This window comes from Curcuma longa, chromosome 5, assembly GCF_044706935.1.
Source record: "Curcuma longa cultivar G26 ecotype Majalengka, Jawa Barat chromosome 5, ITB_CL_G26_1.1, whole genome shotgun sequence".
NCBI classification, from domain to species: domain Eukaryota; kingdom Viridiplantae; phylum Streptophyta; class Magnoliopsida; order Zingiberales; family Zingiberaceae; genus Curcuma; species Curcuma longa.
Window position 1 is genome coordinate 13,066,794 of NC_133865.1, and position 18,073 is coordinate 13,084,866.

An 18,073-nucleotide genomic window follows, 5' to 3' on the forward strand; every position below is an offset into this window, starting at 1 on the left:
ATCTCCGATGAGGTGTGGACCCGAGATGATTGGGTATAAGACGAAGTGCCCGAAGGTGTTTGAATAGCCCACAAAGGATTCACCGCTCCTTAGAAAAGGAGACGTATACCTTGCGGCCACTTGTCATGATTGTTACTAAAAGTCTTTGGCCAAAGCATTACATGTCAAGAGTATGAGACTCTTGGACACATGTACAAGTAACTTGAATCCACAGGATAAGAAAGCAGCTTGGGCTAGGTGTGACGTAGTCAGCCTAGTGGGGACCGACACATAGACCATGTCCTGAACTCAAGCGGGTATAAGACGGTAAAAGGAACGAGGCACGATTCAGTTTAGCTGCTGAAGGGTTTAGAATTGTTCTAGAATCAATCATTAATTTTTTGATTAATTAGGGATCATGATATACTACTAGGTGTCACTCATGATCGTTCCATAATTAATGGTTAATTATGGATGACCAACATAACCGGGAACCTATTGGGTCACACGCACAACAAGTTCTCTGAAGGACTTAAAATGAGTTTGAGAATTAGATTCTTAGAACGAGAGAGACAAATTCTGGTTGGACTAGACAATGGACAAAATGATGGAATTCGTCTTACGAAGATGAAACGAATGAAATTGATTTCGTTTGAATCAGGGCTCGTTTGTTAGTAAACCAAATGATTCGATTTTGAACCGAATTGAACTAACTTGGTTTGGTTCACGATGGAAGAAGTTTTGGCAAAATGGAAGAGATGAGAAGCTTCATCTTGTGAAGACGAAGTGAACAAAATTAGTTTGAGTCAAATCGGAGGTTGCTTGGTTGTTGAACCAAGCGAACCAGACTCGAACCGGTTCGCTACAGTACCTGGTTCAGTTCACCCTGATTAGGGTTTTGGTTTTTGGTTTGGTTTTCTAGTTTTCTTTTAGCTGCTAAAAAAACAAAAGAGGAAAACCCCAACAAAACCTAATATGACCGGTTAAAACTACTGTAGCTTTTAAGAAAAGCTTCAATAGCAATACCTCTATGGTTTTTGCTTCCCCGCACCGCTTCTCTTCTCCCCCCACCGCTTCTCTTCTCCGCCCGCACGCGCGTGAGAGGGAGATGCCGGCGAGGATTGCATGAAGGAGTAGCCTTCCCTCTTCCTTACGATGTCCGCCAGCAATAGAATGTCCCTGATCGCAACATTGCTTTGTCGGCTGCGTCGAGGTGATCAGCCGGCCATAAGCCCCCAGCCTGAGTTTTCTTCATTGCTACAAAACCACCGCCTGGCCATAGGAGGGAGCTGAACAACCCTAGCCATTGCCTCTTCTCCGAGAGTAACAACCCTAGCCATTCCCAACCAGTCTTCTAGGCTTGAGAGTACATGGAGCGGCTTTCCTCTCCCTCACGAGAGCAGCGATCCTCTTCTTCCCAACCAGTGGGCGAGCATGTGAGCACGAGGAACTAGGCTTGATTCCGATCAACCTCCCAAGGTAGTGTTTCTTCCTCCCACTGTTGCCGCTGCTTGCTGGTCTATCCTCTGTGATGTCGCGTTCCTCAGCTCTGTTGCAGTTCTGCCGGTAGTATGGAGGTGAAGAACCGATCGAAGACCGCCGACCCTTTTCTCTGTTTTTGTGTTGCTGGCCGAACAGAGACATGTTTTGCTCTATGTTGCCAATCGGAAGAAACGCCCTTTCTTCCTTTGTGCTGCCGACCACAACAAACTATAGCTTGAGGTTGTGTTCTATTTGTGTTGTTGACCACAAGCAATAGAGATCGATCTTTGGTTGCTTGCCGCATGAAGAGGGAGCCAAGAGAAGAAGATACCTTGTCGTATTTCTTCTTCTCATAGTGATTTGTGAAATTATTATCGGTTTAATTGTAATACATTGTTATCAGATTTTATCGTAGTCGAAAGCTTATGAAGTGTTCCGAACATTGTTCCATCATCATCGGAATAGTTCCGACCAATTTGTCCGTTATCCGTGATTAATGGTTAACCATCGAAAACTACATCGAGAATATGATTCTTGGTGATAGTTAGAAAGCCCCAGAACGATCGCGACAAATGTTGTTGCGTGGATTGCGGAACAAGGCTTCTCTCAATATGATCGTTATCGATCATCGACTAGTACCGAAGACGATGACGCGACTCATGACTTTCGAAGCCGTCGAGACGAGAGCTTGGCGTGGATCACCAATAGAGTCGGGACTCCGACGAGGATCGCTCGATTGATTCAATACCGTTTAAACATCATCCGTGAGGTACGGTTTAGAATAATTTATTATTCAGAAAATTTTAAATTCCTGCCATGCCTTGTAGATGCTATTTCCTGTTTATGCATGCGTGTGTTATGATAATATTAGTTTTAATTATCTGTAAATATCTGTTGCGTATATTTGTGAAACGTGTAAACACACGCATTGCACCGGAACGATCCTAACACAAAATACCTAGTAGACAAGGCATATCAGATGCTAGGTTGAGAAAGTCCAAGAAGGATACTGACGAGGAAGACTCGAAGTGGTGAGACTTTATGCAGTAAAGTCTAGTTGGCATGGAAGCCTTCTAGCATCAAGTATACTTTTAATATGAGAGCTTAAGTTATTGTAACTCTATGACAAGGGTAGTTTTGGAGCTAAGTGGGCTCAACCTGTAGATGGGTTGAGTCATGGCGCCTCAATCAATTGATATTGAGGCAACAATCAACTATTGCATAGGACTATGCAAATCTCAAAGTCTAATAAGTCCAAATTTGTGGTATGAGATCAATCAATTGTGTGGATGGTTGGAGTTGATCGATAGATACTATGAATGATCGTTGAGGATTATGGTTTGCATGTAGTCGATTGTTGTGCATGTAGTTAATTAATGGAAATCACATTGTGTTTGAATTCTTAGTTTTGCATGGAAGTGAATGTAGGATCAAACTCAACGCTAGAGGAGGGGGGTGAATATCGTTATGAGTTTCATGAGCTGATTAAACTAGGAATTGAAACCACATAGACACTACAAAAAAACCATCTTTTAGGGATGAATTTTTGCAACGAAATATTTTCAACGCAAAATGACAATGAATTTTGCGACGAATTTTGCTTTTGTCTCAAATTGGCGACGAAATTCGCGATGAATAATAATTTATTACAGAATTAGCAACATACAATTTTTGTCGCAAATTTCATTGCTAAAAAAGATTTTGTTGCAAAATTCATTGCAGAATGGTGACAATTTTTTTTTTGTCAATTTAAGATGAAATATTTATTCATCGCCAATTTTAATAAATTGGCGACAAATCACGGGTTCGTCGCAAATATTGGCAAAACTTTGGCAAAAATTGGCGACGAACACGTTGTTCGTCGCCAAAATTTAGCGACGAATTTGGCAACGAAAATAAATTCGTCACCAAATTTCTAACTTAACCCTAGATCTGAAATCAGCCGACCCCTTCTCGCGTTCTCCTGTTTCTCGCATTCCCTTCCATTCTCGCCTCCGCACGTCGATTGCTACTGATCTTGCTAATCTTGCCGGATCTCTCCAAATAAGGGTCCCTCCTCGCGTGGTATGCTTTCCTTCCTCTTCTCCTTCCTCCTTCCTTGCGTTGTATGCTCCATTCACCGGCGGGATGCACCCGTTGGCCGTGCGGCCGCTGGCCACTTGGCCACGCGGTCGCTGGCCTCATGCTGGCCGCCGCTAGCCGCTTGGCCGCATTGCTGCTAGCCGCTTGGCCACGCGGTTGCTGGCCGCTGGCGGCAGCGGCTGCTAGCCCCTGGCCGGTGGCCGCGCTAGTTGGTGGCTGCTGGTCACGCCGCGTGGTGGGCACTGGCTGCGCTAGCTACGCTAGCTACTGGCCCTGCCGATTGCTGACTATTGTATTCGCGTTTGCTGCTTGCTAGCCACTGGCCGCGCCGGCTGCCTGCTGGCCACGATCAGCTGTTGCTGCGAACAGTGGTCACTGCTGCAAGTTCAAAATTGATTTTGAATAAAATATGATTTTTTAGTTTTTGCTTAACCATATTAAAGTAAAGTGTTGATTAATTTTTTAATAGTATTTGTGCAGGTTTACAATTTGCGTGGACGATTGTAATTGGAGAGATACTCGTATTTATTTACCGGCTTGAGGTATATTTATAAGTATTGCTATTTTAGAAATTTGAATAGTTTTTAGTTATAAATATATTTATTTTAATGTTAATATTTATTATTATAATTTAGTTTGAATTAAATAGATCAAACCATAAACCCTAAAACCCTAAAATCATAAAACATAAACCCTAAACTCCTAAAAAACTAAACCCTAAACCCTAAACCCTAAATCGTTAACCCTAAATCCCTAAACCCCTAAATCCCTAAACCCTAAACCCTAAAACCAAAACCCTAAACCCTAAATCATAAACCCTAAACCCTAAACCCTAAATCATTAACCCTAAACCCTAAACTAAAATCAAAAAACTGCCTCCTCCTCTCTCTCTCGGCAGGCGAATCTTGGGCGATTCCTCACGCGGCGCTGGCCGCCGATCGCGCTCCGCCCGCGGCGCTCGCCGCTAGCGGCCCTGTTCCCCCGGCGCCAGACCTCTTGCACTTCCTTCCCCTCTCGGTGGCTGCTCTGACGGTGCAGGGGTTTCCTCGCGCAAACGCGACAGATGCAGATCGCGCTCGCCCTGCTTCCTACGCGGCGATGCTTTGTTCCACCTCGCCCCGAGCCTCTAAGAAGACCCTTGAAGATGTGGGTGATGATTTCAAGCCTGCCACGATCTACATTAATGACAAGCTAGGAATTTTCTACACTAAAGAGGAGGTCGGGGGTATGGCTAAACCGTTTCGTTTTGCTTTGATTGGCAAGTTCTCTGGTATGAGGCCAAAACAACAAATTGTTCTTCAAGCTTTTCAAAATTTGGGACTGTCTGGTTTCTACAATATCAGATTTCTTCATTCGGGTTACATTTTCATGCATCTAACAACAAGCGAAGACATGGCCATAATTTGGACTCGGAGAATTTGGTACATTGGGGGAGTTCCTCTTCGGATCTTCAAGTGGACTCCTAACTTTTCTTACACGTCAGAATCTTCAGTTGTCCCTATGTGGATTCAACTTCCAGATTTACCAATTCATATGTTCAACAAGAGGGGGTTGTTTTTGGCGGCTAAGATTGTGGGAAACCCTATAAAGCTTGATGAAGCTACGGCGGATTGTTCAAGGTTAACCATGGCTAGGGTGTGTGTGGAAATAGACCTCTTGAAGCCGAAGGTAGAAGAATTCTGGATTGGTATTGGTGAGGAGAAAATATTGCAAAAAGTGATATATGAGAGGGTACCGAATTACTGTATGAAATGCCTTCATTTAGGTCACTCAGAGGAGGAATGCTATGCTAATGGGAATAGACCAAAACCCCAATGGAAAGCTAGGAAGGATGATGCTACTAAAGGTGGAGAAGACCTACGGGTCATTTTAAATCGGAGAGATGCTGCAGGAAAGGAGAAGGAGATTGCTAATGAACCCTTAGATGCAAGGGATGAGCCGCTGAAGAAGAATGGAGGAGATCAGTAGGCATGGATTACGAAGAAGGGGAATTCCAATGCGCAAGTACATGAGAAAGCACAAGGATAAAATGCAGGGAACCGTTTTCAGATTTTAAATACTTTGGAGGAGGAAAATCAAGTGGAAATAGAGGGGATTGCCGGTGTGGCAAGGAAGATAATGATTTTAGGGGAAGAGGACAGTGCTGAATCCATAAACGAGCTTACTCGGCTAGGGGGCTCAAAGCCTCAATTATTGGTGGAGGAGGAACAAGTGGTTGGACAATCAGAGGAGCATTCAGATGATGTTTTGGTTAGGGATTCTGTTGGCAGCCAGAATAAATCAACTGATGATAGAGTACAGGTGGATAAAGGGAAAGTGGTGGTTGGAGATTCATCTTTGAATGTGTCAAGGCATAACCAAAAGGTGCAAGGATCTAATAAAGACATGCAGCAATCTAACCAGAGGGACAAGCGAAACGGGGAGGCACACACCGTGAGCTTGTCTCGAAGAAGGGCAAAACGATGCGAGGACAATCCTTTTGTGAAAATGTCGGCAACTTGATCTTTGGTAGAGATATACTGAATCAGAAGTGCCTTTCGAGCAACACGCTCACGAACAAAGTGAAAGTCAATCTCAATATGTTTTGTGCGCGCGTGAAAAATCGGATTGGCAGTGAGAAACGTGGCGCCAACGTTATCACACCAGAGAACCGGTGGTTGTAACATGGGAACATGGAGCTCACTGAGAAGCGACTGGAGCCAACATAATTCAGTAGTGGCATGTGCTAAGGCACGATATTCCGATTCAGTACTAGAGCGAGCAACCACTTGCTGTTTCTTAGAATTCCAAGAGATAAGAGTGTTGCCAAGAAAAATACAATACCCAGTGGTAGATCGACGATCATCAGGACAACCTGCCCAATCAGCATCAGAATAAGCAGTCAGACCCAGAGAAGATGAGGGTCGAATAAGGATACCATGGTGTGGCGTATGCCTGAGATATCGAAGAATACGCTTAACAGCCACCCAGTGGGAGGCAGTGGGGGATTGCATAAACTGACATGCACGATTGACAGCAAATGCAATTTCAGGACGTGTAAGAGTAAGATACTGAAGGCCACCAACAATACTCCGGTAGGGCTGAGGATCAACTAAGGGATCGCCATCATGGCGAGAGAGGGATGAACCAGAGGCAACAGGAGTGTGAAGGGGTTTTGAGTTATGCATCTGGGCTCTAGTCAATAAGTCTGCAATGTAGCGAGATTGGCTAAGGAAAAGACCTTGGGGTGTGCGAAGCACTTCAACACCAAGAAAATAATGAAGGTTACCCAGATCCTTAAGAGGGAAAAACTCACCCAGTGTGCGAACAACAGAGGCAATGTGAGATGGTGAGTTGCTGGTAAAAATTATATCATCGACATAAACCAAGATATACGCCGTTATCTCAGAAGTATGATAGACAAAAAGAGAGGAGTCTGATTTAGATTCGAAAAACCCAAGGTTGAGCAACGAAGTACGGAGTGTCGCATGCCATTCTCGCGGAGCTTGCTTTAGACCATATATAGCCTTGTGAAGACGGCAAACATGGTTAGGAAAATCAGGATGAATAAAGCCAGGGGGCTGAGACATATATACCTCCTCATGCAATGTCCCGTGTAGGAAGGCATTACTCACATCAAGCTGATGAATGGGCCATTCTTGGGAGACAGCAAGAGCCAATACAGTGCGAATAGTAGTGGGCTTGACCACAGGGCTGAAAGTCTCAACATAGTCAATTCCTTGTTGTTGGTGGAATCCCTTAGCAACTAAGCGGGCTTTATGACGATCAATGGGCCCATCTGCCTTCCGCTTTAGTTTAAAAACTCATTTGCAACCAACAAGATTTTGATGAGCATTACGAGGAACCAAAGACCATGTACCATTACTAATGAGAGCATTGTACTCTGAAGTCATGGCATCTCGCCAAGCAGGATCTTTACTGGCACCAGAATAGTTGGTCGGCTCAGAATAATCAGCAGTGACAAGAAGAGCACGAGGACGAAGAGACCCTGTCTTGGCACGAGTGACCATGGGATGTAAAGAGCAAGCAGGGGCCCTAAGCAGACCCGTGTCAGGCTGTGCCGGCGGAGACTCCGAGGAGGATGGAACATCAATAGGAGGTGTTGTATCCCTGATGATAGTGGACGGGTTACTGGGCAGCGGTGATGAGCAATCATCGGCAGGAGACCCGAAGCCAACAGAGGTACCCAATATGGCTAGGGGAGGGGATGTAGATGATGATGGAGCATGGAGAGAAGCGGAGTCCCTGTGATTAAGAAAAGGAAAAGAAGTCTCATCAAAAACCACATGGCGAGAGATAAATATCCTCCTCGTAGGGATATGTAAACAACGATAGCCCTTGTGAGATAAACTATATCCTAGGAAAACACACTTGATGGATCGGAAAGATAGTTTATGACGATTATATGGGCGGGTAAGAGGAAAGCAACTGCACCCAAAAATTTTAAGAGATCCATAATCTGGAGATCGCTGAAAGAGCAACTCAAAAGGAGAACAATAATTCAGTGTCGCAGAGGGAAGCCGATTGATCAAATAAACCGCAGTAAGAAAGGCTTCATCCCAGTAGAGTAAGGGCATAGAAGCGTGGGCTAGCATAGCAAGGCCTGTCTCAGTGATATGACGGATTTTGCGTTCGGCAATACCATTTTGTTCACTTGTGTAAGGGCACGACAAGCGATGTTGAATACCTTGTAGTTCAGGAAGATTGTAAATCGAGCGAAATTCTCCTCCCCAATCAGTCTGTATAGCTTTAATTGACTTATTAAATTGATTCTCAACAAGAGCACGGAATCGGAGAAAGGTTGAGAGAACCTCAGATTTGCTTTTAAGAGGATAAATCCAAGTATAGCGGCTAAAATCATCCACAAAATGCACAAAATAGCGATACCCATGTATAGAGAATTCCGGAGATGGTCCCCAAACATCAGAATGTAATAGATCAAGAGGTTCTTTTGAACGAGACTGAGACAACGGAAATGGTAGTTTATGAGCCTTACCAAATTGACATGCATCACAAAAGGAAACAGTCTTATTGCCTAAAATAGGTAAACCATAATGAGAGATAAGTCGAGCAACTGTAGCAGATGCCGGATGCCCCAGACGATGATGCCATGTGCTAGCAGAAGAGCGCTCGGTAAGATAAGCAGACCGCTCGGTAGATGGTGCACCGGTCTGGGCTAGACGATAGAGACCATCTTTAAGGGTACCGCGAAGTAGTTCCACCTTCGAAGCCTGATCCTTTATAACACAATAAGTCGGATGGAATTCAAAAAAGACGTTATTGTCAGCCGTAAAACGAGCAACACTGAGTAGATTTTTAGTAATGGCAGGCACATGTAATATATTTCGAAGTTGCAATAATTTGGCAGGACTAAGAATAGATGAGTCACCAATATTCGATACGGGAAGAGTCGTACCATTGCCAACAATAATTTGCATAGTACCTTGATAAGGAGAGTGTACTTGGAGATTCTCTAAATCCGTTGTAAGATGATCGGTGGCGCCTGAATCGGGATACCACGCAGGATCAGAAACTGTTGCAGGTTCGGCTATCAAGGCTGATGGTGGTGGAGGAGAATTAAAGTTTTGGTCGAAACGACGTCGACATGATGATGCAGAATGACCTCCACCGTTGCAGATCTGACACTTTTGTGAAGTACGACAGTTAGCAGCGATATGACCAAATCTATCACATAATTGACACCTGGGTCGTTTATTTCCGTTTCGGCCACCGCGGTAAGCACGACCCCCGCGTTGCTGATTATGGGTCGGAAGCTCGTGGGTGGTTATAAGAGAAGCTGGATTCGGGTTCTCCGAATATGAGGTTTGATACTGACCCAGCGAAGAAGTATAGTATGGTCTGTGAGGGTTGTGAGCCCCCACAGTGTTCGTAGGAGAGAGTCTACCAGCAGAGGAACCCCTGAAGTAGCGTTTGTCTGGAACGACGCCTCTGGGTGATCCGAGAGATAGATACGCCATGGGAGATGGCTCGGTGCCGTGCAACTGCTCCAGTCGTTGCTCATGAGTAAGTAGCATGCCGGTTAACTCTTCTATACTTACGCCTTCTCTCTTGGTTGTTATAGCAACCACCATAGATTCATACTTCGGGTCCGAGTCCCCCGAGAATATAGAGCACCAGATCAGTCTCTGGAACTCGATGTCCAGCACCTATGAGATCGTCCGAAATTGACTTCATCTTTTGCAGATATTCGGTCATGGATAGTCCACTTTTCTTCATCGTCTGTAGTTGGAGTCGGAGTTGCATGAGACGTGCACCAGATTGTGAGGCCACCATTTTCTCCAATGATGCCCACAAGCGTCTTGAGGTGGTGCAGGAGGGGCCGACAACTTGAGCCAAGACTTCATCCGACAGTGTTGAAAGAAGCCAACTGAGGAGACGTTGGTCTTGCTGCTCCCAAATTTCATATTCGGGATTAGTTTTGGTCTCTTCTACAGTACCGTCTTCCTTCCGAGTTACTATCGTCTCGGCTGGAATTGTAGACTCGCCAGAAACAAATTGGATTAGACAATGACCTTTTAGCACAGGTAGTACCTGGGATTTCCAGAGGGTGTAGTTCCTCTAGTTTAGTTTTGTTGATATTTGGGTAGCGAACGACGTCATAGTAGGTGTTGACAGAATTCCGGCCATAGGATCGTTGGAGTTTTCCTTGCGCTCTGATACCAAGTTGAAGAAAAATAAGTAGAGATGAATGAATAATATTCTCGCGCATCATTTCTTTATTCAATATGAAAATATATACATTGTACAACAATTGTATATAGAAATAAAAAATAATAAATGAAATTATTACATTCCTTGCTAAGAGGTTTTCTTCGTGATTAAGTTTTATCAGAATAGGATATTCTTTATATCAAGAATCTCTAAGATCTTGAGGAATAATTATTTCCTTAACACCGAACAATCCTCAGGTGGTCCTGCTCAATACACACTAAGTGTACTAGTGTAATTCTATAGTCAAGACAGACTAAGATCAAATTACACTACAACCAGTCCAATGGTTTGTCCAATCCATCTTGGTTGTCAACACTGTTTATAATCTATAAGGAACTGATAACATGGTCTTCTGTGTGTGACTCCGCACATCATGTTTATCTACAATATAGATTAAGTGGACACTTGCATAAAAACTAAATGCAAATATTGACCAAAAGTAATTCTCATTTCAGAATGTTTGTTTACATTGATAGCTAAGATTCTGGTATACATCCCAACATTTCTAACTATCACCGAGAAGCATATTCTCGATGTAGTTTTCGGTGGTCAACTAGTGATCGCTGATAACGGACAAATTGATCAGAACCTTTCCGACAAAGATGGAATAATCTTCGGAAGTTTCATAAGTTCCCGGGAAGATGATAGATGATCGTCGGACAATCAAGATTTGATTGGCAATAGTCGAAAAACTTATCCGTTGGCTAGATACAATTTCCAGCGATCGGACAACGAATTCCGACGTCTAAAAATCCTAATATAAATGCACCCTCTTTACATAGCCAACAAGACTTCACATCTCCTCCTTTCTTCTACATAGCTGAACAGAACAGAGGACTCCTCCTCTTCTACATGGCCGAATAGAATAGTGGACTGCCTCCTCTTCTCCCATACAACCAAGCAAGGGTGTCTCCTTCTTCCTCTCCAGCGAATTCACAGCTAGCCACCGAAATCCCAATACTTGCAAGAGGAAGGAGGGCGGTGGTTCTCTTCTCACGTGATCGAGGGAAGGATTAACCAACTTGGTTAGCTTCATGATGGAAGAGGTTTTAGCAGAACGGATGTGATGAGAAGCTTCATCTTATGAAGATGAATTGAACAAAACTGGTTTGGATCAAATCGGAGGTCGTTTGGTTATTGAACCAAGCGAACCAAGAGTGAACCCGGTTTGCTACAGTAGCAGTCCGATTTGCGACAGTATGTGGGTTAATTCTGATTCAGCCAAACCCTAATCTAACTGGTTCACTCCACCCGCACGATCCAGCCACTGTAGCTTCTCCCTGCCGCTCGATAAAAATAGAGGAATCGAGATTTTGATCAGTGCGAAGCCTTCTTCCCAAAACGACGCCCTAGTCTTCTTCTCCACCCGACGCGCCGCCCTCTGCCTCTGCTCGCCAAGATGCCGGAGAAGAAAGTGTGGAGATGAAGCCCTTGCTGGCTCTGCTTCACCTCTGCCACACACGCTGTTTCCCCTCCACCGTCGGTTCTCCTCGCCGGTCGCTACCTCGGGAGACCGCCACCCACAGGAGCTCGCCGCCCTCAAGAGATCGCAGCGCTGCCGGTCATATTTCTTCCCAATCGCAGTGCTGCCAGCCGCCTTCTCCAATTCTCAAACTCGTTTTAAGTCCTTTCGGAGAACTTGTAGTGCGTGTGACCTAATAGGTTCCCGGTTATGTTGATCGTCCGTAATTAACCAATAATTACGAAATGATCATGAGTGACACCTAGTAGTATATTATGATCCCCAATTGATCAGAAAATTGACGATTGATTCCAGAATATCTTCTAAACCTTTCAGCAGCTTCACTGAATCGTGCCTCATTTTTTCACCGTCTTATACCCACTTAGTTCAGGACATGGTCTATGTATCGGTCTCCACTAGGCTGACTACGTCACACCTAGCCCAAGCTGCTTTCTTGTCCTGTGGATTCAAGTTACTTGTACACGTATCCAAGAGTACCGTACTCTTGACACGTAATGCTTTGGCCAAAGACTTTTAGTAACAATCTTGACAAGCAGCCGCAAGGTATACTTCTCCTTTTTCAAGGAGCGGTGAATCCTCTGTGGGTTATTCAAACACCTTTAGGCACTTCGACTCATACCCAATCATCTCGGGTCCACACCTCCTTAGAGATGCTTACTTAAGATGTCAAAGTATAATCCTCCTTGACTAAGGTGACTTGAATACCGCAAGTCAAAGGAAACTCGCACTTAAGCTGCACTGAGATCTTCATTGATATATATATATCGAACCATATGAAGTCTCAAAGCAGGTCACTCCAATGAACTGGTTACCTTTAATCAGCATTCATGTTTAAATCTCAACATCTAATGTCGACAGCAGTGAAATCAGCTGCTTCGTTAACCAAGGAGTTCAAAACGTACTAGTCTCGACAGAATCGATGACGTCCGCGCTCATCAATTCCTCGACTAGGGATAATTTCAATACGTTCATAATTACACATGTAGAGATGTTCACTAGTTGTGATTCAATCACAAATTCTCTCATGCTATGAATCGTATTGTGGATATTCAGTATTTGAGTTTAAGATACAATCAAACACATACGAAATGTGCACTCAAATAGTGAATTGCTATTTATCCAATAAATAGTATAACCGTAAGGCTATTACCTTAGGACACCCCTCAAATTAACACATACTTTCTCGATTGTTTTTCTAGGTTAATAAATTAAGGATGACTTTTTTGAGTTTATGTATAATTTTGGATACCAATAAATTAACTGGCTCAAACTTCTTGGACTGATATAGAAATTTAAGAATTGTTCTCAAAACTGAAAAACTTACCTATGTCCTCGATGATCTTCCTCTCAAACCTCTTGCAACTGATGCGACTGATGACCAAAGGTTGGTTTATCAAAAACACCTGGTCAATTTTGACCTGACTAGTTGCATCATGCTAGCCTCTATGTCACCCGACCTGTAGAAACAGCATAAGCATATGGATGTTTTTACTATCATATATCACCTTTGTGAATTGTTCAATGAGCAAGCAAGATCTGAAAGGTTAGAGGTCTCTAAGCACCTTTTTCGCTCACAAATGCAGGAAGGTACAACTGCGACACAGCATGTGCTGAAGATATATGGGTACATAAAAAGACTAGGATCACTTGATTTTGTGATGGATCATGAGTTAAGTATTGATTTAATTTTTCACAGTTTGCCCAAAAGCTATTTACATTTTGTGATGAACTATTGGATAAATCGTTTAAATCCACAATACCAGAGTTAATCAATATGCTCAAATCTATTGAGCCGACTACTAAGAAAGAGAAGAAGGAAGTGATGCTTATTGATTCTTCTAAGAAAATTTCTAAGAGGAAAGCAAAACAACAAGCTAAAAGGAAGAAAAAAAATCCAAGGTTATTGAACCTGCTTCAAAGGACTATGCCATCACTGTGGTAAAATGGGTCACTGGAGAAGAAACTGCAAGGCTTATTTTGAGTCTGTGAAAGGTAAAAAGGCATCCAATGCCCCACTTACTTCAAGTATTTTCATAATCGAATGTCATACTATTTCTCCAAACACCTGGGTATTAGATACTAAGTGTGGCTCTCATATATATAATAACATAAAAAGGCTAAAGAAAAGTAGAAGACTCGTTAAAGGAGATTCAAGCTTACGAGTTGGTAACAGAACAAAAGTTGCAGCTGTGGTCATTGGAACGTGTATTTATTGAATCTTCCTAGTGGACTTGCTTTAGAGTTGGAAAACTGTTATTATGTTCTTGCTGTAATAAAGAATATTATTTCTATTTCTTGTTTAAATAGAAAAGGTTTTCATTGTTGGGTTGCAAGGGTGCAAACATAGTCCCACATCTAAAACACATGGACAAGATCATGGGTTTAAAAGGATGGAAAGTATCTCCATTGGCATGAGGCCTTTTGGGGAGAGCTCAAGAACAAAACCATAAGGGCTTAGGCCCAAAGTGGATAATACCATGTCATTGTGGAGATGTGGACATTCTTTAGACCCTACAATTGGTATCAGAGCGAGGCCGCTCTTCACCGGACTAACCGCCGGATGAGCCATGATCCAGATCTAACCATGTGGGGACCCTCGGGAAAAACAAAGGAAGTAAGGGAGGCTCGGACCATGAGGGACATGGCAGCCGAACCATGAAGACATAGCAGCCGGACCATGAGAAATGGCAGCCGGACCATGAGAAATGGTAGGGGAGCTTCCAGTGGTCCTTTGTTTGAGGGGGGATTGTTGGGTTGCAAGGGTGCAAACATAGTCCCACATCTAAAACACATGAGAAAGATCATGGGTTTAAAAGGATGGAAAGTATCTCCATTGGCATGAGGCCTTTTGAGGAGAGCCCAAGAACAAAACCATAAGGGCTTAGGCCCAAAGTGGACAATATCATGTCATTGTGGAGATGTGGACATTCTTTAGACCCTACATTCATTTGACTTTTAGTAACAATTGTTATTACATAACTTTGAATGGAATTTTTTATTGAACTGGAATATTGTGTAATGGAATCTGCGTGTTAGATAATTCCAACGAAGCATTCAACATCGAAATGAGAAACAAGCATGCTCGAAAGGATGATCCGATGACCTCCTATTCATGGCATTATCGTCTTGGCCATATAAGAAAGAAACGCGTGTCTGAACTCCAAAAGATTGGTAGTTTAGAATCATTTGAATTAAATTCATTTGATACATGCGAGTCATGCTTAAAAGGCAAGATGACTAAGCTACCCTTTAGTGAAAAGGGAGAACTAGTGGAAGAGTTACTTTGCCTTGTACATACTGATGTATGCGTTCCAATATCAACTCAAGCAATAGGAGGTTACAGCTACTTCATTACCTTTATCGATGACCACTCCCGATACGAATACATATATTTAATGAAATATAAATCTGAGGCTTTTGAAAAGTTCAAAAAATTTAAAAATGAAGTAGAGAAACAACTTGGCAAAAGTATTAAGATACTTTGATTCGAGTGAGGTGGTGAATACTTAAGTCAAGAGTTTCAACATTATCTAAGGGACAATGGGATACTATCTCAATGGACTCCGTCATACACACCTCAGCATAATGATGTATCTAAGAGACGAAATTGAACCTTGTTAGACATGGTAAGGTCAATGATGAAACATGCAAATTTTTTCAAATCCTTTTGGGGTTACGCACTCGAGATTGCTATTTACTTATTAAACAGAGTCCCAACCAAGGCTGTCTCTACTATTCCATACAAGATGTGGAGTAACAAAAAACCTCATTTATCTTACTTGAAGATATGAGGTTGTCCTATGTAAACCAGATGATGTAAGATAAGATGGAAGCTAAGTCTGATAAATATCTATTTAATGAATATCCTAAGGAAACAAGGGGTTACTAATTCTATCATCTCATAGAACAAAAGGTGTTTGTTTCAAGGTATGTTGTGTTCCTAGAGAAAGAATTTCTCTTGTAGGAAAACAGTGGGAGTAGAGTCAAACTTAGTGAAGTCTAGGAGACTCAAATAGACAATGATGAGACACCTAATCAAGAACCACATCCGATTACTCATAGTGATGAGTCATCGGATAAACCTTTAGAAACATGACCTCTTCGAAGATCTAGTAAGGCACGCAATATTCCAAAGAGATATGGATTCCTCATAAGCGAATCGAAAGACGTGTTGCTCATTAAAGATGAAGAACCTACTAATTATGAAGAAGTTCTGAAAAGTTTAGAAAGCGATAAATGGTTAATAGCCATGAACTCAGAAATAGATTGCATATATGAAAACCAAGTTTGGAATTTGGTGGACCCACCTGAGGGCATCAAGCCCATTGGGTGCAAATGGATTTTCAAGAAGAAAATTCGCATAGACGGTAACGCGATTACTAATAAAGCTAGATTAGTGGCAAAGGAATATCGTCAGAAATAAGGAATTAACTATGACGAGATCTTTTCACCAATCGCTATGCTTAAATCCGTTCGAATACTCCTTGCCATAGCCACTCATTATGACTATGAGATATGATAGATGAACGTGAAAATAGTCTTCCTTAACGGGAATCTGTCTGAGGATGTGTATATGATACAACCCGAAGGTTTCATATCCCTCAATAAAAATAAAGTATGCAACCTATAGCGATCCATTTATGGATTGAAGCAAGCATCTAGGAGTTGGAATATCTGATTTGATGAGATAATTAAAGGGTTTGATTTCTCATAAAATTTTGACGAACCCTGTGTGTACAAGAAGGTCAGTGGGAGTGCGATCATATTTCTTATATTATATGTCGATGATGTATTATTAATAGAAAATGATGTGTCTGTTTTATAATCAATTAAATTATCGTTATCCAAAAGGTTCTCCATGAAAGACATGGGAGAATCGACCTATATCCTTAGAATTAAAATCTATAGAGATAGAACAAAAAGTTTGCTTAGTCTTTCGCAGTCTACATATATAGACAAGGTGCTAAAACGATTTGGCATGCTTCAATCCAAGAAAGGTATATACCCATCAGGCATGGGGTTCACCTTTCAAAATCTATATGTCCACGAACAGAAAACGAAAGGGTCTACATAAATGAGATTCCCTATGCTTCAATGATAGGATCTATCATATATGCTATGATATGTACTAGGCCTGATGTATTATTTACTCTGAGTGTCACGAGCAGATATCAGTCAGATCTAGGAATGGATCATTGGGTGGTTATCAAGACAATACTTAAGTACTTGCGTAGAACTAAGGATTTGTTCTTAGTATATGGAGACGATGATATGGTTACATGCGGGTATATTAATGCCAGCTTTTAGACAGATAAAGATGATTCCAAGTTACAGTTTAGATACATATTCACCTTAAATGGTGGTGCAATAAGTTGGAAGAGTTCCAAACAAGATACTGTTACTGATTCTACTACAGAGGCAGAATATATTGTAGCTTATGAAGCAACGAAGGAAATAGTTTGGATCAGAAAGTTCATCACTGAACTTGGAGTGATTCCAACCATTGTTGAAATATAACATATTTACTGCAACAATGGAGCAATTGCACAAGCAAAGTAACCTAGGTCTCATCATCGATTCAAATATGTCCTGCGACGTTATCATTTGATCAAAGAAATCATTAGTAGAAGAGAAATTCAAATCAAGAAAATTTCCAGCGAAAAGAACTTAGCAGATCCTTTGACGAAACCTCTTCCTCAAAGTAAATTTGAGGAATACATAGAGACATATGGTATTAGATATTATGACGATTGGCATTAGGCCAAGTGGGAGTCTATTATATTTGAGAGGTGTCATAAGACAATCGTCTTAAATTATTTAATAATAAATAAAATTCACTTTTTAAGTATGCAATTTCTTACGTTTGATTGGATCTTAAACTTAATTACTCAATGTCCACAATACGATTCATAACATGAGAGAATTTATGATTGGATCAAAACTTGTGAGTATCTCTACATGTGTAATTATGAATGTATTGAAATTATCCCTAGTTGATGAATTGACGATTATGGACATCATCGATTCTGTTAAAACTAGCACGTTTAAACTCCTTGGTTCGACAAACAGCTGATCTCACAAGCTGGAGACATTAGATGTTGAGAGTTAAATGTGGATGTTGATTAAAGGTAATCAGTTCATTGGAGTGACCTACCTTAATACTTTATATGATTTTTATGCATATGTCAATGAAGATCTTAATGCAGCTTAAGTACGAGTTTATTTAGACTTGTGGTATTCAAGTCACATTGGTCATGGAGGTTTATACTTTGATATCTTAAGCAGACATCTCCGATGAGGTGTGGACTCGGAATG

The 18,073-nt window shown here is 42.0% G+C and overlaps 1 protein-coding gene across 1 annotated transcript; it reads left to right on the forward strand.

The window, feature by feature from the left end:
• The first annotated feature begins 3,643 nt into the window (after positions 1-3,643).
• LOC141829911 (uncharacterized) lies at positions 3,644-5,511 on the forward strand. Its single transcript, XM_074717385.1, has 3 exons — positions 3,644-3,843; positions 4,024-4,046; positions 4,442-5,511. The coding sequence occupies exons 1-3, from the start codon at positions 3,644-3,646 to the stop codon at positions 5,509-5,511; spliced, it is 1,293 nt and encodes a 430-aa protein (XP_074573486.1).
• The last annotated feature ends 12,562 nt before the right edge of the window (positions 5,512-18,073 follow it).

Excerpts from the sequence above, each read along its gene's own strand:
- LOC141829911 (XM_074717385.1), top strand. The coding sequence starts at position 3,644 with ATGCTGGCCGCCGCTAGCCGCTTGGCCGCATTGCTGCTAGCCGCTTGG. Across the intron at positions 3,844-4,023 it reads TTGCTGACTATTGTATTCGC|GTTTACAATTTGCGTGGACG; the intron begins GTTTGCTGCTTG and ends GTATTTGTGCAG. Across the intron at positions 4,047-4,441 it reads TACAATTTGCGTGGACGATT|GCGAATCTTGGGCGATTCCT; the intron begins GTAATTGGAGAG and ends CTCTCTCGGCAG.